Source organism: Schistocerca piceifrons, chromosome X (genome assembly GCF_021461385.2).
Source record: "Schistocerca piceifrons isolate TAMUIC-IGC-003096 chromosome X, iqSchPice1.1, whole genome shotgun sequence".
In the NCBI taxonomy this organism is placed as follows: domain Eukaryota; kingdom Metazoa; phylum Arthropoda; class Insecta; order Orthoptera; family Acrididae; genus Schistocerca; species Schistocerca piceifrons.
Window position 1 is genome coordinate 370,121,549 of NC_060149.1, and position 21,608 is coordinate 370,143,156.

The following is a 21,608-nucleotide window of genomic DNA, read 5'->3' on the forward strand; positions in this document are numbered from 1 at the left end:
TTTGATTTCTGCCTAGTATTAACTGAGTGAAAGCTGCTAACTCTTGGGAATAGCTAATATTGCTAACAACAAACGACATTAAAGAAAATATATACTGTGAGGGCAATGTCAGAATTCCCAGACTATTGAACAGGGGTCGACAAGAGGTTCTCGAACTTACACCACATATAGCTCGAACAGCCCATTTTTGAGCCAAAAATACCCATTTTGAATCAGAAGAATTACCCCAAAAAATAAAACCATACAACATAAGCATATGAAAATATGCGAAGTAGGCTACTTTTCGTGTTGAACTGTCACTTATTTCAGATACTATTCTAATGGTAAATAAAGCAGCATTTAGTTTCTGAACAAGATCCTGGACATGGGCTTTCCACAACAGCTTACTATCTATCCGAATGCCTAGGAACTTGAACTCTTCCGTCTCGTTTATAATATGCCCATTCTGTCTGATCAAAATATCGGTTCTTGTTGACTTGTGAGTTAGAAACTGTAAAAACTGAGTCTTACTGTGATTTAGCATCAAATTATTTTCCACAAGCCACGAACTTATTTCATGAACTACATTATTTGATACTGTTTCAATATTACACACAAGATCCTTCACTACCAAGCTGGTGTCGTCAGCAAACAGAAATATTTTTGAATCACCTGTAATACTAGAAGGCATATCATTTATATAAATAAGAAACAGCAGTGGCCCCAGCACCGACCCTTGGGGAATGCCCCACTTAACAGTGCCCCATTGGGACTGAACATCAATACCACTCTCAGCATTGCGGAGAATTAACTTTTGCTTTCTGTTCTTAAAGTAAGAGGCGAACCAATTGTAAGCTACTCCCCTTACTCCATAATGGTCCAACTTCTGCAGTAATATTTTGTGGTCAACACAGTCGAAAGCCTTCGTTAAATCAAAGAAAACACGTAGCATTCGCAACCTTTTATTTAATCCATCCAAAACCTCACAGAGAAAAGAGAATATAGCATTTTCAGTTGTTAGACCATTTCTAAAACCAAACTGTACATTTGACAGCAAATTATGTGAATTTAAATGCTCCAGTAACCTTGTATGTACAACTTTCTCGATAACTTTAGCAAACACCGATGGCATAGAAATAGGTCTAAAATTGTCAACATTATCCCTGTCTCCCTTTTTATAAAGTGGCTTCACTACCGAGTACTTTAATCGGTCAGGAAACCAACCACTCCTAAAGGAAAAGTTACAGATATGGCTAAGTACTGGGCTAACATACATAAAACAATACTTCAGCATTCTGCTAGATACCCCGTCATAGCCATGAGAGTTCTTTGTCTTTAGTGATTTAATTATTAACTCAATCTCCCTCTTGTCAGTATCGTGGAGGAGCATTTCAGGTAACAGTCACGGAACACTTTTTTCTAAGAGCGCTATATGATTCCCTGTTGGGACTAGGTTTCTATTTAGTTCACCTGCTATATTCAGAAAGTGATTATTAAATACTGTACATATATGCGACTTATCAGTAACACGGACATTCCCACTACGCACTGATTCTATATCCTCGACCTGTCTCTGCAGACCAGCCACTTCCTTTACGACTGACCATATGGTTTTAATTTTATCCTGGGACTTAGCTATTCTATCTGCATACCACATACTTTTGGCTTCCTAACAACTTTTTTAAGCACCTTACAATACTGTTTGTAATGAGCTGCTACATTTAGATTTTTATTGTTTCTAATGTTTTGATATAATTGTCACTTTGTTCTACAAGATATTCTTATCCCTCTAGTCAGCCACCCAGGCTGCCTGTTTGTGCTAGTACCCTGTTTTGAACGTTCTAACGGAAAGAAACTTTCAAAGAGCACGAGAAAAGTCTTGAGAAAAGCATTATATTTATCGTCTACTGTATCAGTGCTATAAACATCTTGCCACTCTTGTTCCTTGATAAGGTTTACAAAGGTCTCTACAGCAACTGGATCAGCTTTCCTAAACAGTTGATAACTATATTTAACATGTGTTGCAGCACAAAAATCTTTTAGAGTTAAAATTTGTGCATCATGATCTGAAAGGCCATTCACCTTTTTGCTAACAGAATGCCCTTCTAGTAATGAGGAATGAACAAAAATGTTGTCTATGGTTGTTCTACTGTTCCCTTGCACTCTCGTTGGAAAGAATACGGTTTGCATAAGATTATATGAATTAAAGAGGTCTACCAGCATCGTCTTCCTTGCACAATCACTTATACAATTAATATTGAAGTCACCACATATAACTAACTTTTTGTATTTCCTATAAAGTGAACCAAGAACCTCCTCTAGCTTTAGCAAAAATGTTGTGAAATCGGACTCTGGGGATCTATAAATAACAACAGTTAGAAGTTTAGCTTCATTAAATTTAACCACACCTGCACAACATTCAAACACCTTTCCAGTGCAGTACTTTGAAACATCAATTGACTCAAATGGGATGCCGTTTTTCACATACATGGCTACTCCCCCACACCACAAAGAGCTCCTCGAAAAGCTGCCAGCCAACCTGTATCCTGGTAAAGGAAGCCTCTGAATTATCTCCTTATTTAAGAAGTGTTCAGATATACCAATAATTTCAGAGTCAAGCAGTTCACTAACTTTATCTCTAATACCTTGTATATTTTGATGAAATATACTAATTCCCTCATTACTCGGATACCTAAGCTTTGTCAAAAGTGGTTCCTTTGTTAGAGAGACTTCCCTTAAGCAGGAATACCTATCAGCTGACTTCAATCTAAAAAAGGTGCAGCTCTAACTCCCACTACTGCAGGAATTTTCCCATGAGTGATCCCACCACCCCCACCTATGCTGTCACCCATAAGCTTTGCAGACCTCCCCTTCCCATACCTGTTGAGGTGCAGGCGATGTCTAGTGAAACCCGTCCTGCTGATAGACTCCACCGACACCACTGAAATGTGACCCATGCTTTCTGTCATCAGCGCACCCCCAAGTCTCATGTTATTATGCTTGACGGCTGTATTAAGATGAGGCCGATCGTGACGCTGAAACAGTTCCACGAAATGCACATTCGTGTTGCCAGTCTGAGTGGCTATCTTTTCCAGGTCACCATCTATGTCATACTCCCCATCCCTGTTGTTGTTGTTGTGGTCTTCAGTCCTGAGACTGGTTTGATGCAGCTCTCCATGCTACTCTATCCTGTGCAAGCTTTTTCATCTCCCAGTACCTACTGCAACCTACATCCTTCTGAATCTGCTTAGTGTATTCATCTCTTGGTCTCCCTCTACGATTTTTACCCTCCACGCTGCCCTCCAATACTAAATTGGTGATCCCTTGATGCCTCAGAACATGTCCTACCAACCGATCCCTTCTTCTGGTCAAGTTGTGCCACAAACTTCTCTTCTCCCCAATCCTATTCAATACTTCCTGATTAGTTATGTGATCTACCCATCTAATCTTCAGCATTCTTCTGTAGCACCACATTTCGAAAGCTTCTATTCTCTTCTTGTCCAAACTATTTATCGTCCATGTTTCACTTCCATACATGGCTACACTCCATACGAATACTTTCAGAAATGACTTCCTGACACTTAAATCAATACTGGATGTTAACAAATTTCTCTTCTTCACAAACGCTTTCCTTGCCATTGCCAGCCTACATTTTATATCCTCTCTACTTCGACCATCATCAGTTATTTTGCTCCCCAAATAGCAAAACTCCTTTACTACTTTAAGTGTCTCATTTCCTAATATAATTCCCTCAGCATCACCCGACTTAATTTGACTACATTCCATTATCCTCGTTTTGCTTTTGTTGATGTTCATCTTATATCCTCCTTTCAAGACACTGTCCATTCCGTTCAACTGCTCTTCCAAGTCCTTTGCTGTCTCAGACAGAATTACAATGTCATCGGCGAACCTCAAAGTTTTTATTTCTTCTCCATGAATTTTAATACCTACTCCGAATTTTTCTTTTGTTTCCTTTACTGCTTGCTCAATATACAGATTGAACAACATCGGGGAGAGGCTACAACCCTGTCTTACTCCCTTCCCAACCACTGCTTCCCTTTCATGTCCCTCGACTCTTATAACTGCCATCTGGTTTCTGTACAAATTGTAAATAGCCTTTCGCTCCCTGTATTTTACCCCTGCCACCTTTAGAATTTGAAAGAGAGTATTCCAGTCAACATTGTCAAAAGCTTTCTCTAAGTCTACAAATGCTAGAAACGTAGGTTTGCCTTTCCTTAATCTTTCTTCTAAGATAAGTCGTAAGGTCAGTATTGCCTCATGTGTTCCAGTGTTTCTATGGAATCCAAACTGATCTTCCCCGAGGTTGGCTCTACTAGTTTTTCCATTCGTCTGTAAAGAATTCGTGTTAGTATTTTGCAGCTGTGACTTATTAAGCTGATAGTTCGGTAATTTTCACATCTGTCAACACCTGCTTTCTTTGGTATCCCTATCAATACTATTACCAGCCCCACCCACAATCACTACCTGATCCTCTTTAGTAAAATCCCTACATAACCCCCCTATGTTAAGTCACCTGAGCCAATCCTGCATTAGGCTTCACAATGCTGGTGACCTGGTACTCACTCCCCAACACTTCCTGCAACTGCTGGCCTACACCTCTGCCATGAGGACTACCTAACAGCAGAACCTTCTCCTTCCTCTTCCTCTTCGACTTTGCAACTGTCCTAGCCACCGTAACTGCTGAGGTCTGCTGCTTACTTCTTACATCTACAGCTACTAGAGATTCCTCTCCACTAGACTCTGACAGTTGGTCATATCTATTGCAAACACCAATAGTAAAACTATCTGAAAATCTTCTTCTCCTAGCAGATCTCTTGCCACCAGCCAGCTCCCATTCCCTAAGCCCCTTCTCCCATTCCTCAACCCCCTTCTCCCTCCTCATCCTATCTAGCTCCTCCTGTGCGTTTTTCAGCTGCACCTGAAGGGCACAGATCTTACGCTCCTCTATCAACTTACTCTTGCTACATAACCTGCAGTTCCAGGAGAGGATCTCACCAGAATGCCCACTGGCTTCCCCATTGCATTCCCCCCAGCGAAAATACTTCGAACAAGTCTCACACTGCAATCCACTACTCACGAACCTACGGCAAAGCCCACACGTCTCACTCATGGTAAAATTTTACAGAAGAAAACTACTTTATCTAAGTTTCGCTACTACAATAAGAAAATGTTTAAAACCTGACTACAATAATCACAAACTTACTCTACAAGGGAAGTAACTACTATTATTAACAGTAGTAATCAATAACAAATGAGAATATAACAAAAGACTAATAATTCAAACATTATGTAATTGTTTTTTTTATTCATCTGCATTAATTTATATTTTTCTACATTTAGAACAAGTTGCCATTCATCACGCCAACTAGAAATTTTGTGCATGTCATCCCTGCACACTCTTACAGGCAGCTCTGGCAAGTTCCCCACCTTTACCCTGACATTACTCTCTCTTCTGTATCCCCATTACCCAGCCCAGCAAAGATTGCTGCTCATCCCAGATGCAGTTGCAGTTGGGCTTAAGTTCCCTGAAATGATAGTGACCATAGTTGTGTGCTTAAATTGAATGTGTGTGAATCAGTGTGTGTTTTGTTGCCTCTGTCTGATGAAGAACTTGGTCCGATAGCTGAATATCATGTAGCAGTCATTCTCATCGAGCCTGTCTGCCACTCAGTGCCTCCTCTATGTGGTGACTAGCATCTGTCCTTGCTGCATAATTTGGTTATTCCATACAGGATTTTCCATTTTTTTCATTTCTTTATATTAGTTAAAGGTGGTTGGGAGAGCAGCAGTTTATCGGTTACAAAGCAGTTGAAGCATTTGCATATAACTGAATGTGACCATTCTTTCTATCAAAAGAGTATCAAAAAATAAAAATAATGGGTGTTTAATAGAAATGGTAGAACATAAGTTAATACAGCTAAAAATATTCACAGTATCTAAACAACAGGTGTTAGCACAAATAATTTTGCATACTATTCTGAAATCTTTCATACAAGTATTACTGTTGAATTTCAGGTCCACTTCTGGCAGCTATTGTTATTGGGGTAACAGGGCAGATCCTAAAAATGGTGTCACCAAAATTTGGAAGTCTTGTTGCTGAGGAAGCAAACAGAAAAGGTTACCTTCGCTACATACATTCGAGAATTATAACAAATGCAGAAGAAATAGCATTTTATGGTGGCGAAAAGGTAAGTTTTTAAGGAATTACAATTGTATTTATGAAATGTTATGATTATGTGAACTAATTTATCTAAGTATGAAATGTCATTTACATGATTTGTGTGCAAATAAAGCCATATTTTATACAGACATCTTGTAGGTGAGTTGTAAACATTTTAGTGTAGTGAATTTCCACATTGTCCAGAGATGAATTGGAACATTACATGTTGGTAACCATTAACGTATAGCTGTTACAGTGTTTTTAGAGTTCAAACTTAGCCTGTTGAGGAAACAAATATAAATAATTCTGTAACCAGAAAATTTGGTTGTCCTTAGAAACTAAGATATTTAGAAGTTATAAATTGCTGTTTATTGGTAAATAATTAAAATTTTAGAGACAATTGAGGGGCCCAATGGAAAAGGGGCACATGCCACCAGAGTATGCTGTGCCAGGAAATGGGAACTAAGGAAATATGATTTTGTATAGTAGTGTGAACTCCTGCTGTGATACCAACAGTTGTTACAGTAACTAAATGGTGTTTTGCAAATACTATTAACTATTATGCCACTTTATTACAAGTTAAAGTACAGAAAATGAAATCCTTGACATGTAGACACATTACATAGCATGTCATTAATAGTCAAACTCCTCATCAGTGTTTTCCTGTTCCATTGTATTGTCACTACCATCACTTATCAATGACTGATAAAAACTTGAATATATTGAAGGCACAAAGTGCAGTAAGCTTTGAAGGTCCTTGAACTTTGCTGCCTTAATTTGACTCCTGTAAACTAGCCCACACAGGTTTCTCAGTTTCATTGTGTGAATATTTGATAGGTACAGAATGGTCACTGCTCACTAATCTAAACACCATTGTGTTTATGATGTCTGCAGGCTTATTGTCAGCAGTAACATTACGTTTGAAGATACTGTTCATAATAGACAACAAAGACAGGAAATCGTCTGTCTTCATTTCAACCAAATGAATGGGTTCTTTTGCTTGCTCTTTCTTATAAGTTCAACCCATTTTGCTGGAGTGTACACAGTCTGTGTCTTTCTTTTCAGCATCTCAATAACTACAAAATCCCTGTCACCTGGCAGGAACGTGTGACCAGGGAGGAGAAATTTGTGCTCAACAACATCAACACATTTTTTATTTAGGAGATACAACCACAGGCTTAGGATAATATAGTTTTTATTTTGTCCAACACACGAATCAGAATAAATGATAAGTCTTCAATGACGTTCTTCCTTCACCATGTCTAAAGCCTTTAAAACACAGCTAGCTACTTCATCGGCCCCTCTAGATGCAACATTCTCAGACCAGACACACATCTCTGCTTTCTCATCACTACAACAGTGAATACAGAAATTATATGTCCAAAGTTTTCTCTTATAAAAAAACTGTTTTTTGGCAATGCTTGTTGTAAGCCCATGCACAAAATGAGTGCATAACTACTATCCTGTTTTGACTCATTTGAGTCACTTTTCAGAGCATTATATGTAGCTTCAGCTTTCTCAGGATGTAGTTTGATGTCTATGGATTCTGTGTTACTACGTGGCTTAGCATAATCACAAATACGATATGTATCACTTGACGATAATTTAAAACCAATATTATATTCCATGTTGAAAATGGTTTCATACACATGTTGTTTTGCTGGGACTTCATCTGTATTTTTAAGATCTTCACAGTACAAATGATACATTCCAGCAATCAAGTGAACAGATGTTATGTAGGACTCATTCGAATTCTGCGTTCTGCTACAATGTGATGTGTACCTGGGAAACATTTCAGTGTGATTTGTAACCTTATTTTTTCTGTCGTTATCAATGGCATGAGGTCTGTTAGAATGCTTGCCTCTTCTATTCTGTCTAGGTGTATGTACAGATACATCTGTTGTAGATTCAAGACTCTCAAATGTTTAACAGAAGTGGCATGAACAGCTAAAAATGCAGTCCGACACACTTCAACCTCAGTAACTGGAGTGTCACAAATAAAATACCTGCAAGAAACCTTCCTCTGGCTTACTGTTGGAACCGTCCTCTTCTTTGGATCCACTTTTTTGCACTTATTAGGCCACACTAATCCAAATAAATAAGCATTTTGCTTATTATAACCTCCCAACCGATGAAACTCAATAAATATCACCTCCTTCTGTTCTTCATTCAGAGTTGAGTATTTGCAGAAATTAATTTTACAGCATGGATAACCGGCACTATGAAACACTTTCTTGGGCACAATCCTATTTTTTTCAGATTTATATTCTTTTCCATTGTTCCTTAACCTCTTCCTTTCATTATCTTTCCACTCATTTTCTTTACGAATTCTTTTTTTTACATGTACTGTTGCATTTCTTCGTGAGTAACATTAATAGCAACACCTATTGCTGCCATCTTGGAAACATATGAACAACATTTGAGAAATGCTTTCTGCTTGGCTTTCCAAAACCAAGTCAACCAATGAGACGAATCAACTCATGAGATGCAGAGATACTATTGGCATGGGCCTCTTTTCCAATGGGATTGTGTTAGTCCTGAATAACAGCAAGTATAATATGCTCTCTTTAAAGGAACAGGCGTATGCCACTGTGTTAGAAGTTCTCTCCTACAATACTAGATGGCATCGGCTGTCTTCCTGTACCAAAATCGCAAAATCACTGCGCAGGTGGCATGTGCCCCTTTTCCACTGGGCCCCTCAATTGCAAAGCATTTATTGTTAGCTTTTTGGGATGAGGAGCAATAAACAGCAGGAGGGACATAATGTACTTGTTAGTGTAATTAATGTCTGTATGTAATTAATGTCTGTATAGAAGTAACATACAATGTCTGTACTAACTGAAATGTTACACATCATATCTAGAAATCACAATTATGATTCATGGATCATGCAGCTAAATAACTATGAGAAGTATATAAATGGGATCAGCTGATTAATATTGTAAATGTCACATTAAATGCTTGTTTTTCTTTTGGTCTTTATGTTCCATTGAAGAATATGGTAGATGTGAGCACCTTGTATTGCTTTTTTTTTTATAACTCATTTGATTATTTTTTGAAAACATATAATAATTAGCCAAAATGTACGAAAATACTTAGGATAGTAATGAATAGCTATTTCTCTTATCACCTGTCAGCTGATAATGCACCTCCCCCCCACCCCTCCCCCTGGCTTATCCTGTTTTATTTAGTGGATAGTTAATCCATTAAAATGATGATGCATTCTGTATTTGACAAGGATTGGCAAAATAATCAATTGTGGCTGTTAAAAATTTCATCAGTCATGCACGTGGAATGCTTTAGGAAAACTGTGAGAACTTATAAAGACTTGGGCATTTACTTCATATTCTAACTTTGCCACCTCAGAATATGGTCAAGACATTATGTTATTTATATATAGGTGATGCTACACATCATGATGATACAACTTTGTAGAGCAAGACTTGTCTCTCTCTCTCTCTCTCTCTCTCTCTCTCTCTCTCTCTCCCCTTTCTTCTCTCTCTGTGTGTGTGTGTGTGTGTGTGTGTGTGTGTTTTGTGTTATTATTTTCAAAATAATAATGCAATGTAATCAAAAAATTAATTCTCAATTTTAGGTCGAGTTACACCATCTACAAAAAGCTTTTGCATCTTTGAAGAAACAAATGAATGTTATATTCTCTCAGCGTCTGTGGTATATTATGTTAGAGCAGTTTCTGATGAAATATGTGTGGAGTGGTACTGGAATGATCATGGTTTCTCTGCCAATATTAACTGGATCAAAGAAGGAGGGTAAGGAATAATTTGAAATTATTTGTGTATTCATGTATAATTTTGTAGACTGAAAGCATCTGCAGTGAAAAATTGCTCAAATTTTTTTGTTGTATTCATAATCCGTGCAAAATATAAATCTTGCACAAAAGGAACCTAAATTTACAATTTACATAAAGTTTCTTTTTCACATCTATTGCTTTTGTTAATTGACACTGTTATGAAAAGGATAGATTGCTACGCACATATAGTGTGCTGAAAAACTACAAAATCGTGTTTACTGTGTCCCTCTAGATTGTTTGGATTTGGAGATGACTTGCGTAGTGTGTCAGTAAATATCAGAGAGTAAAATGACAATTTAAGAAGTAGAGTATTATAAAATCTTGTAGTATATTACAAAAAGACTAAAAAATCGGGAACATCAAATGACATCTAACATGAAACAAATTCAAACAAACAATCAGAACTAGTAGAGAAATTTTATTTTTCTGGCACTGAAACAATTCTGAGTAATGTGATCCAGTGACTGCTCCCTCCCTGGGAAAAACTGCATTTGCAGATGTTTATTTATTTATTTTTTCTTCTCTTTACAGATGTCATAATGTTACTGAAAAGAATGTGCCAAACACCAAAGTACTCAATTCAAAGTATAAAACTCCAGTTAAAATTAAAAACAGATATCTAGTGATCAAGTACCATAATTTTTTTAAGTATACTGATGCACTGAGTTAAGGTATTAAAATGTGTGCACACTTACTCAGTCATCCTCTCTGTTATTTTTGTAATAAGTTAGAGGGAAGAAAGTTTCCATTTTCTGATGGACTTAAATGTACTTTGGTAACATCTGTCTATGGAAACTATTTCCCAAAAGGATTTAAATGGACTGTTTGTGATTAGGTGTATGATCACATTATACAAAAAAGGCTAGCTGGAATTTGTTAAAATTCTCAATGGAGGAAGCAAGATTCAAGATTATTAATGAATGTTATTGTAATCTAAGTGATACAAGTTTTCCAATAAGAATTTTCTGCAAAGTTTTGAAAGTACTTGACAGTGTAAAATAGAAATTGCTACTCTAGAAATTTATGTACCACAACAGTATACAGTCTTGATTAACAGGAAACCCAGTTAGTGAAACAATATCTGCAGTTGATTTAATTCTAAATATGTATTTTACCGTACCTTTTGCTAATGAAGGTTAATATGAATATGTAGTCCCTCAAGATTTGATGTTTGAACCATTTTTAAATATGTATTTTCATTGAGGTTATTTTTTAATTTTAAAAAATCTGTATCAGCCAAATTAGAAATACAAAATGAGTACAAGGAAGACAGTAACAGAGTGGTTCACAATAAATTGTTTAAATCTGATGGATGCACCTCTTCTTCCATGGTTTGCGAGGTATTAAGTTGCTTTTAGAATCTGCCTCAACCTTCTGTGCATGGTAGATTTAATAGTACAATATGAAGACTGGTGTTGATGATGAAACATGGATGAACTAATTTTATACAGCAGCACAATGACAACCTGAATGTATCTTTTTGATGATGCTTCTCAAACCAAAGTGGAGAGAATAGCAAGTTTAGGCGAAAGACTTAAATGCCCTTGATTTGCTGCAAGTGAGCGTGCCGCCACAGCCACTCTGAAAGAAGATAGGATAGAGACAGACTGATAGACAGGGGTATATATTTCTGACATATGAGTTATGTGGATTCCTGTTCTGCAGCAACAATTTGCCTGCTCACTGCATTGGCAAACCACAGACATTCATGGAGAAGTCACAATCCCGCATAATTGTGCTTCTCCTTGATACCAGAGACCCATATAAAGTCTTTCTGTCTCCAGCAGTGATGGAAACCATCCATGGGCATCTTTAGACATTCTAGAGGTGTGTTTATGTGGTTCTGAAGTTTACAAAACCAATCTTCTGAAGAAGACCGTGCAATTAATATTTTGAGAGGATGCAACAGTCACTGAAACTCTTAACAACTTCTCATTATTTTAACTTATTCAGACTCTGTCTCTATAATGTGCCACCTTTCTGCAATTTCTTCAGTCTCTTTCACATATACAGCCTTTTTTCATTATTTTTAAACCAAGTGTTAGCAATGATCAAATTGTGCTCAGTGCAAAATTCTGCCAGGTGCCTTCCCTTTTGATTCCTCATCTGCCCCTCTGTGTTTGCCTACAATTTTTCCTTCTCGTCCTTTCTCTGCTATCGAATTCCAGTCCCCCAACATTATTAAATTTTTGTCTCCCAGAATTATTTCAATAATTCCGTTTATCTCGTCATACAGTCTCTCAATTCCTTCATCATGTGTAAAACTAGTAGGTATATAAACTTGTACTGCTGTGGTGGGCATTAGCTTCATGTCTGTCTTGGCTACTGTAATGCATATGCTGTGCTGTTCATAGCAGCATACCCACATTCCTGTTTTTTTATTCATTATTAGATCTACTTCTGCATTATCCATATTTGATTTTGCATTGATAACCCTATACCAATCTGACCAGAAGTTCTGTTATTGCTGCCACCACATTTCGCTAATTCCTGCTATATCCATCTTCAACCTATCCATTTCCCTTTTTAAATTCTCTAACCACCTTACTCAATTAATGGATCAAACATGCTACACTCCAACCTGTAGAATGCTGGTTTTGTTTCTCTTGATGACAACATCGTCCTGAGTAACCACCACCTGGGCATGCAAATGGGGGACTATTTTGCCTTTGGAATATTTTACTCAAGAGGATGCCATCATCATTAAGCCATACAATAAATAGACTTGCATGCCCTTGGGGGAATGTAATGACTGGAGTTTCCCCTTGCTTTCAGCCATGTGCAGTACCAATATAGCAATTCCATGTTGGCTAATATTACCAGGCCAGGTCAGTCTATCATCGACATCCTCAGAAACCACTTGTTTGTCTGGCCTCTCCAGTCTCTCCGCAGATGCTCCTCTCCCCCAACCCCCCTCCCCTATCTGTATCATACACACACACAACCTGGGGGAGGGGGGGGGGTTAATTATCAAGGAAAACTGACTTAACATTTTTCTGAAGTTACAATTCTGGATTGCTGGGAAATACAGAGTGTTTATGATTGTTAGAAAAATTGTTGTAGAACATGGTTTATGAATTTTCTCTCATACAGTCAGCAGTAGCATCTGCACACAAATTTTATATATGGTGTTAACTGCAACTCACCTTTAATGTTTCCCTAAGGTATTTCTGATATTGGGATTGATTATGATCATATTTTCGATGTATGGCAACACTACCTTTCAAGAAATCTTTATTTGACTCACATATTTGAGAGAACATTGTGTAATTACATTCGTCAGTTGATTTAATGGTGGTATGGAGGCATGAGAAAATTTTAAGCTAAGAAACATAACCTCTACATGTCCAGTATAGTTGCCTAGACTTCACTTATAAAGGGTGAAAATTGGTACACACGTTTGGCAGATTTTAAAGGGGAAGGGGGCTTAATTAGCCCAAAGGAAAGTGACAATACTGATTTATAAAATGTGTTCCAAAAATAAACTGTAATCTCACCTCGTTGGTGTAAGTCTGAAGCTATGCAGGCTAGTCTTACAAGCCATTATGAAAACCACATGGAAGACTGGAAGACATCACTACTTGAATACAAAACTAGTGATTTTAGTTGCTTTTCATTTTTATATATGAATACCCTTGTGTGTACCTTCCTCAGATGCATGCAGGGGAGCCAGAGTAGGATAGTCCTCAGTGAAAAAATTCTGAAAAAATGACATTTGAGTGTCTGGCTTTGCTTTGATGATACAGATTTTGGAATTAGTTTTACCTATGAGCAACTGAACAGAAAATTTTCTTCTCTTGACTGATTCCACATATGGCTGAGACTTTTCCCCTTGATATAATTTTGCATTTGTATTATTTGGCAACTTTTTACACAAGTTTTTATGATAATCTTCTTTTCAGTTAACTTCTACTCATCTTTTATGACTTTATTTTAACTAAGAGTACAGTGCCCATTGTTTCCTTAACAGCATTCTAATGTTCATATGAAACCATAGTAGATTTTTCCAATGGTTCACTACCTTTCTCAGTACATACTTGCTGAGTGTGTGTCAGATACTACTCTACAGTTTGAGCCAAACATCCTGTATTGTTTCTCAATGTTAAGAGCTAATTGCACAGGCATTTTTGATTGTAGTTTTTTAAACATATGTGATAGTGTACAGTTTTCTCTCTTTCAAGATTGTCAGGAGACTTATCTCACCAGTGCTGTTTCTAAAGATTGAGTGTAGAAGGATAACTCCTGCCAACTATGAATGAATTTTAAAATGTGCACACTTTTACAATGCATTATTTAGTAAAAAAATAATTTATATTGGTTTCAGTGCTTAAGTTTACATGACATTTAATGACAAAAATTACGATTGTGGTGGTAGTGGTGGTGGTACTGTTGTTGTTTTTAAAAATAATATAAATTACTCCTATTGTTATGCTCATGTGGTATTTTGAATCTCTGTCTTATAGGTCAGAACAGTTCTCCAGATGGGGGAGTTAGTGAGAGAACTCAGTATTTTACGACTGCAAGGAATTTACTTGGTTCTGGAGCAGATGCTGTTGAAAGACTCATGTCATCATACAAGGTATGTATTTTTGTGTTATTTGTTTGCTGCCATGTGTGCTAAGTTCTAATATTGTTCTGGTCTTCAACCCAAAGAATGGCTTGATGCACCTCACACTCGTCTATCCTGTGTAAGCCACTTCATCTCTGCGTAAGTACTGCAACCTACATACACTCGAACCAGTTTACTGTAGTCAAGCCTTGGTGTGCCTCTGCTGTTTTTATCCCCCACCTTTTCCTCCATTACCAAACTGACTGTTCCTCTGTGCATTGGTATGTGTCCAATCAACCGATCCAGTCCTTTAGCCAATATTTGCCATATACTTTAATTCTCCCCAATTTGATGAAATGTTTCTTCATTAGTTAACCAATTGACCCATCTGATATTCATCGTTCTTCTGCAACACCACATTTCAAGAGCAGTATCTATTCTTTGTTTGTCTGTACTGTTTTCTCATTTATTCTGCTGCCAAAATAGCAGGACATGTCTACTTTTAGTGTCTCATTTCCTAATCTATTTACTTCAGCACTGTCTGATTTAATTTGAATACATTCCACTACTCTTGTTTTGCTTTTGTTGATATTTGTATTATAACCTCTTTTCAACACACTGCTATTTCTGACAAAACTGCATAGTCATCAATAAATGTCAAGTTTTTATTCCTTTAATTCCCTTTCCAAATTTCTCCTTGGTTTCCTTCACTGTTTGCTCAGTGTACATAATGAATAACAGCAGGGAGTGGTGACAATCTTGTCTCACTTCATTCTCAGCCACTGCTCTCCTTAAATGTCCTTCGACACTTAAAACAGTACAAGTTGTAAAAAAACCCTTTGTGTCCTGTATGTTATCCTTGCTACCTCCAGAATTTCAGCACTGGTATTCCAGTCAACATTGTCAAAAGCTTTCTGTATATCCACAAATGGTCTCAACATAACTGTACCTCTCTTCAGCTTTTCTTCTAAGATAAGGCATAGGGTCAGTATTGCCTTGCATGGAATCCAAACTGATCTTCCCCAAGGTTGGCTTCTACCAGCTTTTCCATTCTTCTGTCAATAATGTGTGTCAGTATTTTACATCCCTGGCTTGTTAGGCTGACAGTTTATTAACATTCACACTTTTCAAATGTGCTTTCTGTGGAATAGGAATTCTTCTTGAAACCTGAGGGTATTTCATCTATCTCCCATATCTTAAATACCAGATAGAATCGTTTGCTCGTGGCATGTTCTCACAAGGATCTCAACAATTCGGAAAAGGATCTGAATAATTCTGACGAAACATCATGTGTACTCCAGGGGACTCATGCTCATTTACGCCTTTCAGTGCTCTCTCAAATTCTTCTCACAGTATCACATCTCCCTCATCTACTTCCTCTTCTCTAGAACTGTCTTTGAATTCATTTCCCCCCATATAACTTTTCTACATATTCCTCCCATTTTTCCATTTTCTAATCTTTGCTTAATACTGGCTAGCCATCTCGGCTAATACTCATGCAGCCACTACTCTTTCCTCTGAAAATCACTTTAATTTTCTAATAGGTGGCATCTCTTTTTTCCAGTTGTCCTGAGTGCTTCTTCAATCTATCATTTCTTCTTTAGCCATTCCTGCTTTGACATTTGCAGACTCTATCAGTCTAATTTTTTTAGGTTGATTCTTTATTCTGTTCTTTTTTTCCCTGCATTTGTCAGTTAAATTCTGTATCTCTTGTGTCATCCAAGGATCTCTACTGGACCATGTCCTTTTGCCTAATTGATTCTGTGCTGCCATCACTATTTCATCCCTCAAAACTACCTATTCATTTTCTTTTGCCTTTCCCCTTTTTCAGTCAGTTGTTATCAATAATTCATCAGCTTCTAATACCATATCCTTTTAAAGAGGCTGGAGATCTGTCTTGGTAGGCAGATGTTTATTGAATGCAAGAACTGTGACGAGAGTTGAGCAACAGCACACATACAACCCCACTGAGTGGATTCGATAGCCAGTGTTCTGATTTAACAAAGACCGTAATGAGATGATACAGCTACAAGTTTGTCAGTAGTAACATAGGTCTATACCAGGAGCGAAGTGAAGGGAAAAAATGGTTTGGCAACCTTTGTGTCACCACCATGGCTAATGGCACAGTCTGCATCACTCATTCTTAAGATTGTCAGATGTGGTGTATGTGGTTCAGCGGTGCCACCTGAACGTTTGCAGCTTTCAGTGCTTCCTTTGTGTCATCATGATCAATACCATCAGATATTACACCCTGTCTCACTGGAATAGGTGCATAAGGGTGGCAGTTTCCGTGTTTGTGTCATCTCTATAGCATTGGAGGGTGGATGACTGAAGCCAATGTCTGTGTGCTTTTTGTGGAATATCTGATGGCGTAGTCTGATGATGCTTTGAATCCATTTTGTCAGGGTCATCTGAATTTGCACTGGTGAGTCAGCGTGGGTTGCCGGCGGGCTGTGTCAGGCATCTCATGGTGATTGGCTGTGTGCCTCCTTATCACAATGGCAGTAGGCCACTGAAAACTACCATTCTTGGTGGTGACCATATACATGTAACTGAAACTGCTGTGCCTAGCCTCCATCATGGCAACATGATAATGGAGAGACCATACCCAGACTAGGACACTTGTGCAAATATATGTGCAAGACAGGCGAATAAAGGAGTAAGAGCAGAGTCATGGGTTGCTTATTGTATAGTGATGGGCTTCTGTCATTCATGATTATGTACTTGAGGAGGACAGTATGAATGCTGATTTTCAACATGCACACTAGGGATCCATTTGCCAGTTACTGTGCAGGTGGCAGTGAGTGAAGCCAAATGGTAGATGCTGCTCTAAACATGGAATGAATTGTCAAGGTGCAACAGCACATGCACCAGTGATGGATCCCTAAGTATAGCATGTCTGTTTATATGTGAAGTGATGGGGAAACCTTCCAATACAGTTTAAAGGTACTTTTCCAGATTAAAACAGATGATTGTATGCTCATTGAATTTGGATTCCAGGTCCATTGTTAGGTGTGAGAGTATGCTACTAATGTCATGTTGTCATGTCACCTTGTGATGTATTTTGTGATAGTACGAAGTCAAAATATTCATCCAGATTACTTGTGTACCACAGCCTTCAAATTGTATCATAGACACACTGAACTGTTTGCTTTCTTTACTAAAACTAACAATGTAGCACAATTGCTTTGTGCTTCCAGACTGTGATGTTCCAGTTTGAGATTAGGTTTAACCATGAAAGGGTTTGGCTGAGCATGAGAGACCCTGATAGTTGCTGCAGGATTGTAGCATGATGTGCACCTGAAGCGTGATACAGCCAAAAGCTGCTAAAAAGTATCGGTGAGAGAGAATCTTATGTCAGGGCTTTACTTCAAGAGATGAAAGGAGGATATGCTCTGGAAATTTGTTTGTTGATAATATCTGAGAGGTAGTTGTAGGTGAGGGAAGACTTGGTGAAGTTGTTGGTGTAAGTGTTGAGGGATTCTGTGATGGAACAGATGTGTTTGCCAAGGATTTCTAGGCCACAGGGAAGGGAGTGTTTGTTGTGCCAGGGGTGGCAGCTATCTAAGTGCACTTGTATTTGCTTTTTGTTGGTTTTTATGGGCTGAGGTTTGGAGTAAGCTTCACAAATGCAAAGTGAAAGCACTATAGAGTGCAGATATTTTATTTTATTTATTTATTATTTTTTGAAAGAAAGTGGGTGTTGAACCTTATGAGTATGCTTTGCTAATACAAGCTATTGTACAAAGCATGTTGGACTTGGGTCGAAACTAGATATTCTGACAGATTGGCATATGATATCGCTGCATCAGCTACACTGTTGCACCGCAAATAACTGATCAGGTGCAGCTGAGTTAAATTAGGACACCAGCCAATGCTAATGCAAGGGGCTGTGTAAACGGGCCAGTCTGAAGTTGACTGAACATTATTAAAACCAGAGCTGAAATATCACCAGTTCAGCAAGATAGCAAAGCCATTGCAGCATTGGTGGCACAGTTACTTCACATCCAACCCACAGACTTCTTGTGGCTTATGTGATCAAAACCAATGCTGTAGCAAAACAAGTATGGGCCAAGACTGTATAAACACACATCATTTTAAGTCAAATGTGTCACAGTCTGCCAGCCACCATTCACGAGGGAAGACCTACACCTGTCCACGAGTCTACATGGCGCAGTCACCTTCTCCAGGCTCTGCCAATGCTAGCTGCAGCACTGTTGCTGGTGTCAAGTCCGATGCTGTGGAATTAACACCCTCTAAATGGTGGGCCACCTGGAGACCAACTTGAGCAGTTGCCGGCCTCATACCCTGGTGATTTTAAGCTCGAGCCTGGGGCCATGCGGCTGTTCCATCGCCAACGCCTGTGCAGCAGACTCGTTACTGCCTGCCTCTGCACGAATCAGCAGCCACCATTGCTGTCGGGAGCCAGCCCATCCAACCTTGGGTCCCAATGTGTATCTGTGCACTACAGCCGGGGCTGTCGAGCTGTCTTTAGTCTGCATTACAAGCTGTCGTGAGCTGCTGCAGTCGGCATCCGTACAGAATCACTGGCGTCATGACCAGTTGTTGCCTAACAGTGCAAGCTGTCAAGCTACATGCCACCAGCTGCTACTCCTTGCAGCTGTACACAGCTTATGTTCTGAGGTGTGTTGACTTGTCTGAGTATCATCACAATTTTTGTAGTTGGTGAACAATAAATAACTATTTTAGCAAGGATGTTTAATGACTACACACTGGACAAGTACTAGGCGTCCACTCGCCACTCTACTGCTACTGGGTGGTGGACTGTTGGTATCATGACCTCCAACTACTCTGTTTCTGCACCCACCATAGAGGCCTATCACTGCGGCCCTTATAAGCAGTGAGAGAAGTGGTAACTGGCATCCTCAGTGGGATCCAGGACCACATCTCCGGTCATAATCTGCAGTTCAGTAGCATGAATTTGGTGAGAGAGTTTTTAATGAAACAAGAGAAATGTACCAACTTTTCACAGTTTAAAGAGAATTGTTAAGAATATTGCTTGTGACCAGTGAGATGCCAGTATTGTAATTTAGCAGGTCATGAATTATTGTGTATGCATACAGTGTCACCCAACAGTGCTCAGTGTCTCAATAAGCTATGATCCACTGTAAGAATTAGTGTCATTGTCTTGTACCTCTGCAAGAGTGTTTGTGGTAGATGTACTTAAAGTATATTGTGTTGTTAGAAAGAGGTTGCACAAATGCCATAAGCATGAGTATGACGACACAGGAAGCAGTCAAAGTTTTGACGAAACAGTTGCCTGAACCAGTGCAGAAGGTTGCCGCATTACAAAGATGGGTAGACACATTAATGGCAGATAGTGAGCATAGACAAGACAGAACAGTGGAGGCAAAAGCTTCAATCCTATTACAGCTAGTTTAGTGATTCCTTTTTTAAATAAACCAGCTGAGAATGTGTCAGGTTCTGTTGACAGTCTGGAAGCTGCCACTAGTGTGGGTAAGATGTGATTGGTAGGCAAGACATGTACCATGATAGGTGGAGGCATACTGTAATATCAAGAAAATTGATGTACATGCCTAGGAGTTGACACAGAGTGAAGAGATGGAGAAAAGAGAAAATCAAAAGGCTTTAGCTGTTGCCATTAAGGTTGCCATACATATTGAGGAAATGTACATAACAACTCAGGAGCAAGATAAGCCAAGTGTTTTTTTGAGGTAAAATGCTACAGGTATGGATGTACGGGCGACATTCAGAAACAATGCTGCCAACAATGTGGGGTGGTGAGGCATCAGGTGCGAGACTGTCAGAATAGGAAGAAAAGTGAACGGCATCGTGGTAAGCACTCATTAAATGCCAATGGGAATTCCTCAGCCACTGGGCAGTGTTGCTGGTAAAGCAGAATGTAGCAAAAGCATATGCATAAGCAAAAGTAGAGTGCCGGTTGGTGGGCATGGTAATTGGTATGAAACATAGGTTTTTAGCAGACATAGGGGTTCATGTGTCAGTAACTGGTCTGGACCTCCTGGGTAGGTAGACACTAAAATCCCTGTGATATAGATTACGTTGAGTAGGGAACAAAAAATACCGCCATAGGGAGCAGCATTGCTCAATTTCTGTATTAGAGCAAGGAATTTTCAGTAATATGTGGAAGTATTGCTCCATATTGGTGAGGGCTACTGTGCAATCCTAGGGCTGGATTTTTCTAAATAAGCATCACATAAAGTGCTGATCGACTGAATGATGTGTTGTGTGTTATAGAGCCATCAGAACAAAATGACACATTGGACACATTGGGCACTTAGCATTGTTTTGTACGTAGAAGCATGGGAAACGTGTAAGAAATAGCTGGGTATTGCGTGAATAATAGGTAATTCTGGCTCTGACAAAGTACATCTGCCAAAAGGGTTATTGATTGTCAATTTGGGCATCCTAGATGAGGGTTATTTGGATAAGTCAACTGGAAACCTGCCCAAGCAAACTCAATGCATCTGCATTATGCAAGAAGTTCAAGCATTTGAAAGGAAAGGATAAGTCAGCGAAGGAAACTTTGTTTATGAGATTCACAGATTTGTTCAATCATAGTGGACCATTACCAGCAACACCTGTGACTCAGCATAGAATTCCGACAGGTAATAACCCCTCAGTGCACAAAATGCCATATAGAATATCAGGGCACCTGCAACCTATATTGCAAGATTTCATTGATTAGCAGTTGGCTGATGGCATTATTGAAGAAACTGATAGTCCCTGGGGAACAGCTGTTGTCATTTTTCTAAAGAAATCATCAGATGAAACAAAGAAATACTGTTTTTGTTGCAATTATTGATTCATAAATGAAAGAACAATCGTGGATGCATATATTATACGAGGGTAATCCCAAAAGTAAGGTCTCCTATTTTTTTAAAAGTACATAGACCTGATTATTTCTACAATGGTTTACATCAGTTTACAGCTTGAACATTTAGCTATTTTTCGACATAATCACCATTTCTGTCAATGCATTTTTGTAGACGCTGTGGCAGTTTTTGTATGCTCATGTCATACCAGCTCGCCGCCATGCTGTTCAGAAAGTTATGCACCTCTTCGTTCACCTCGTCATTGGAGCT

The 21,608-nt window shown here is 38.7% G+C and overlaps 1 protein-coding gene across 1 annotated transcript in view; it reads left to right on the top strand.

Annotated features, from left to right (window-relative positions):
- The window catches only part of LOC124721465 (ATP-binding cassette sub-family D member), a 101,826-nt gene that overhangs the window by 13,265 nt on the left and 66,953 nt on the right, over nt 1-21,608 (top strand). Inside the window, exons 3-5 of the mRNA XM_047246455.1 lie at nt 6,016-6,188; nt 9,756-9,930; nt 14,435-14,550. Coding sequence (XP_047102411.1) covers nt 6,016-6,188; nt 9,756-9,930; nt 14,435-14,550 — 464 coding nt within the window. The remainder of the gene's footprint in view (nt 1-6,015; nt 6,189-9,755; nt 9,931-14,434; nt 14,551-21,608) is intronic.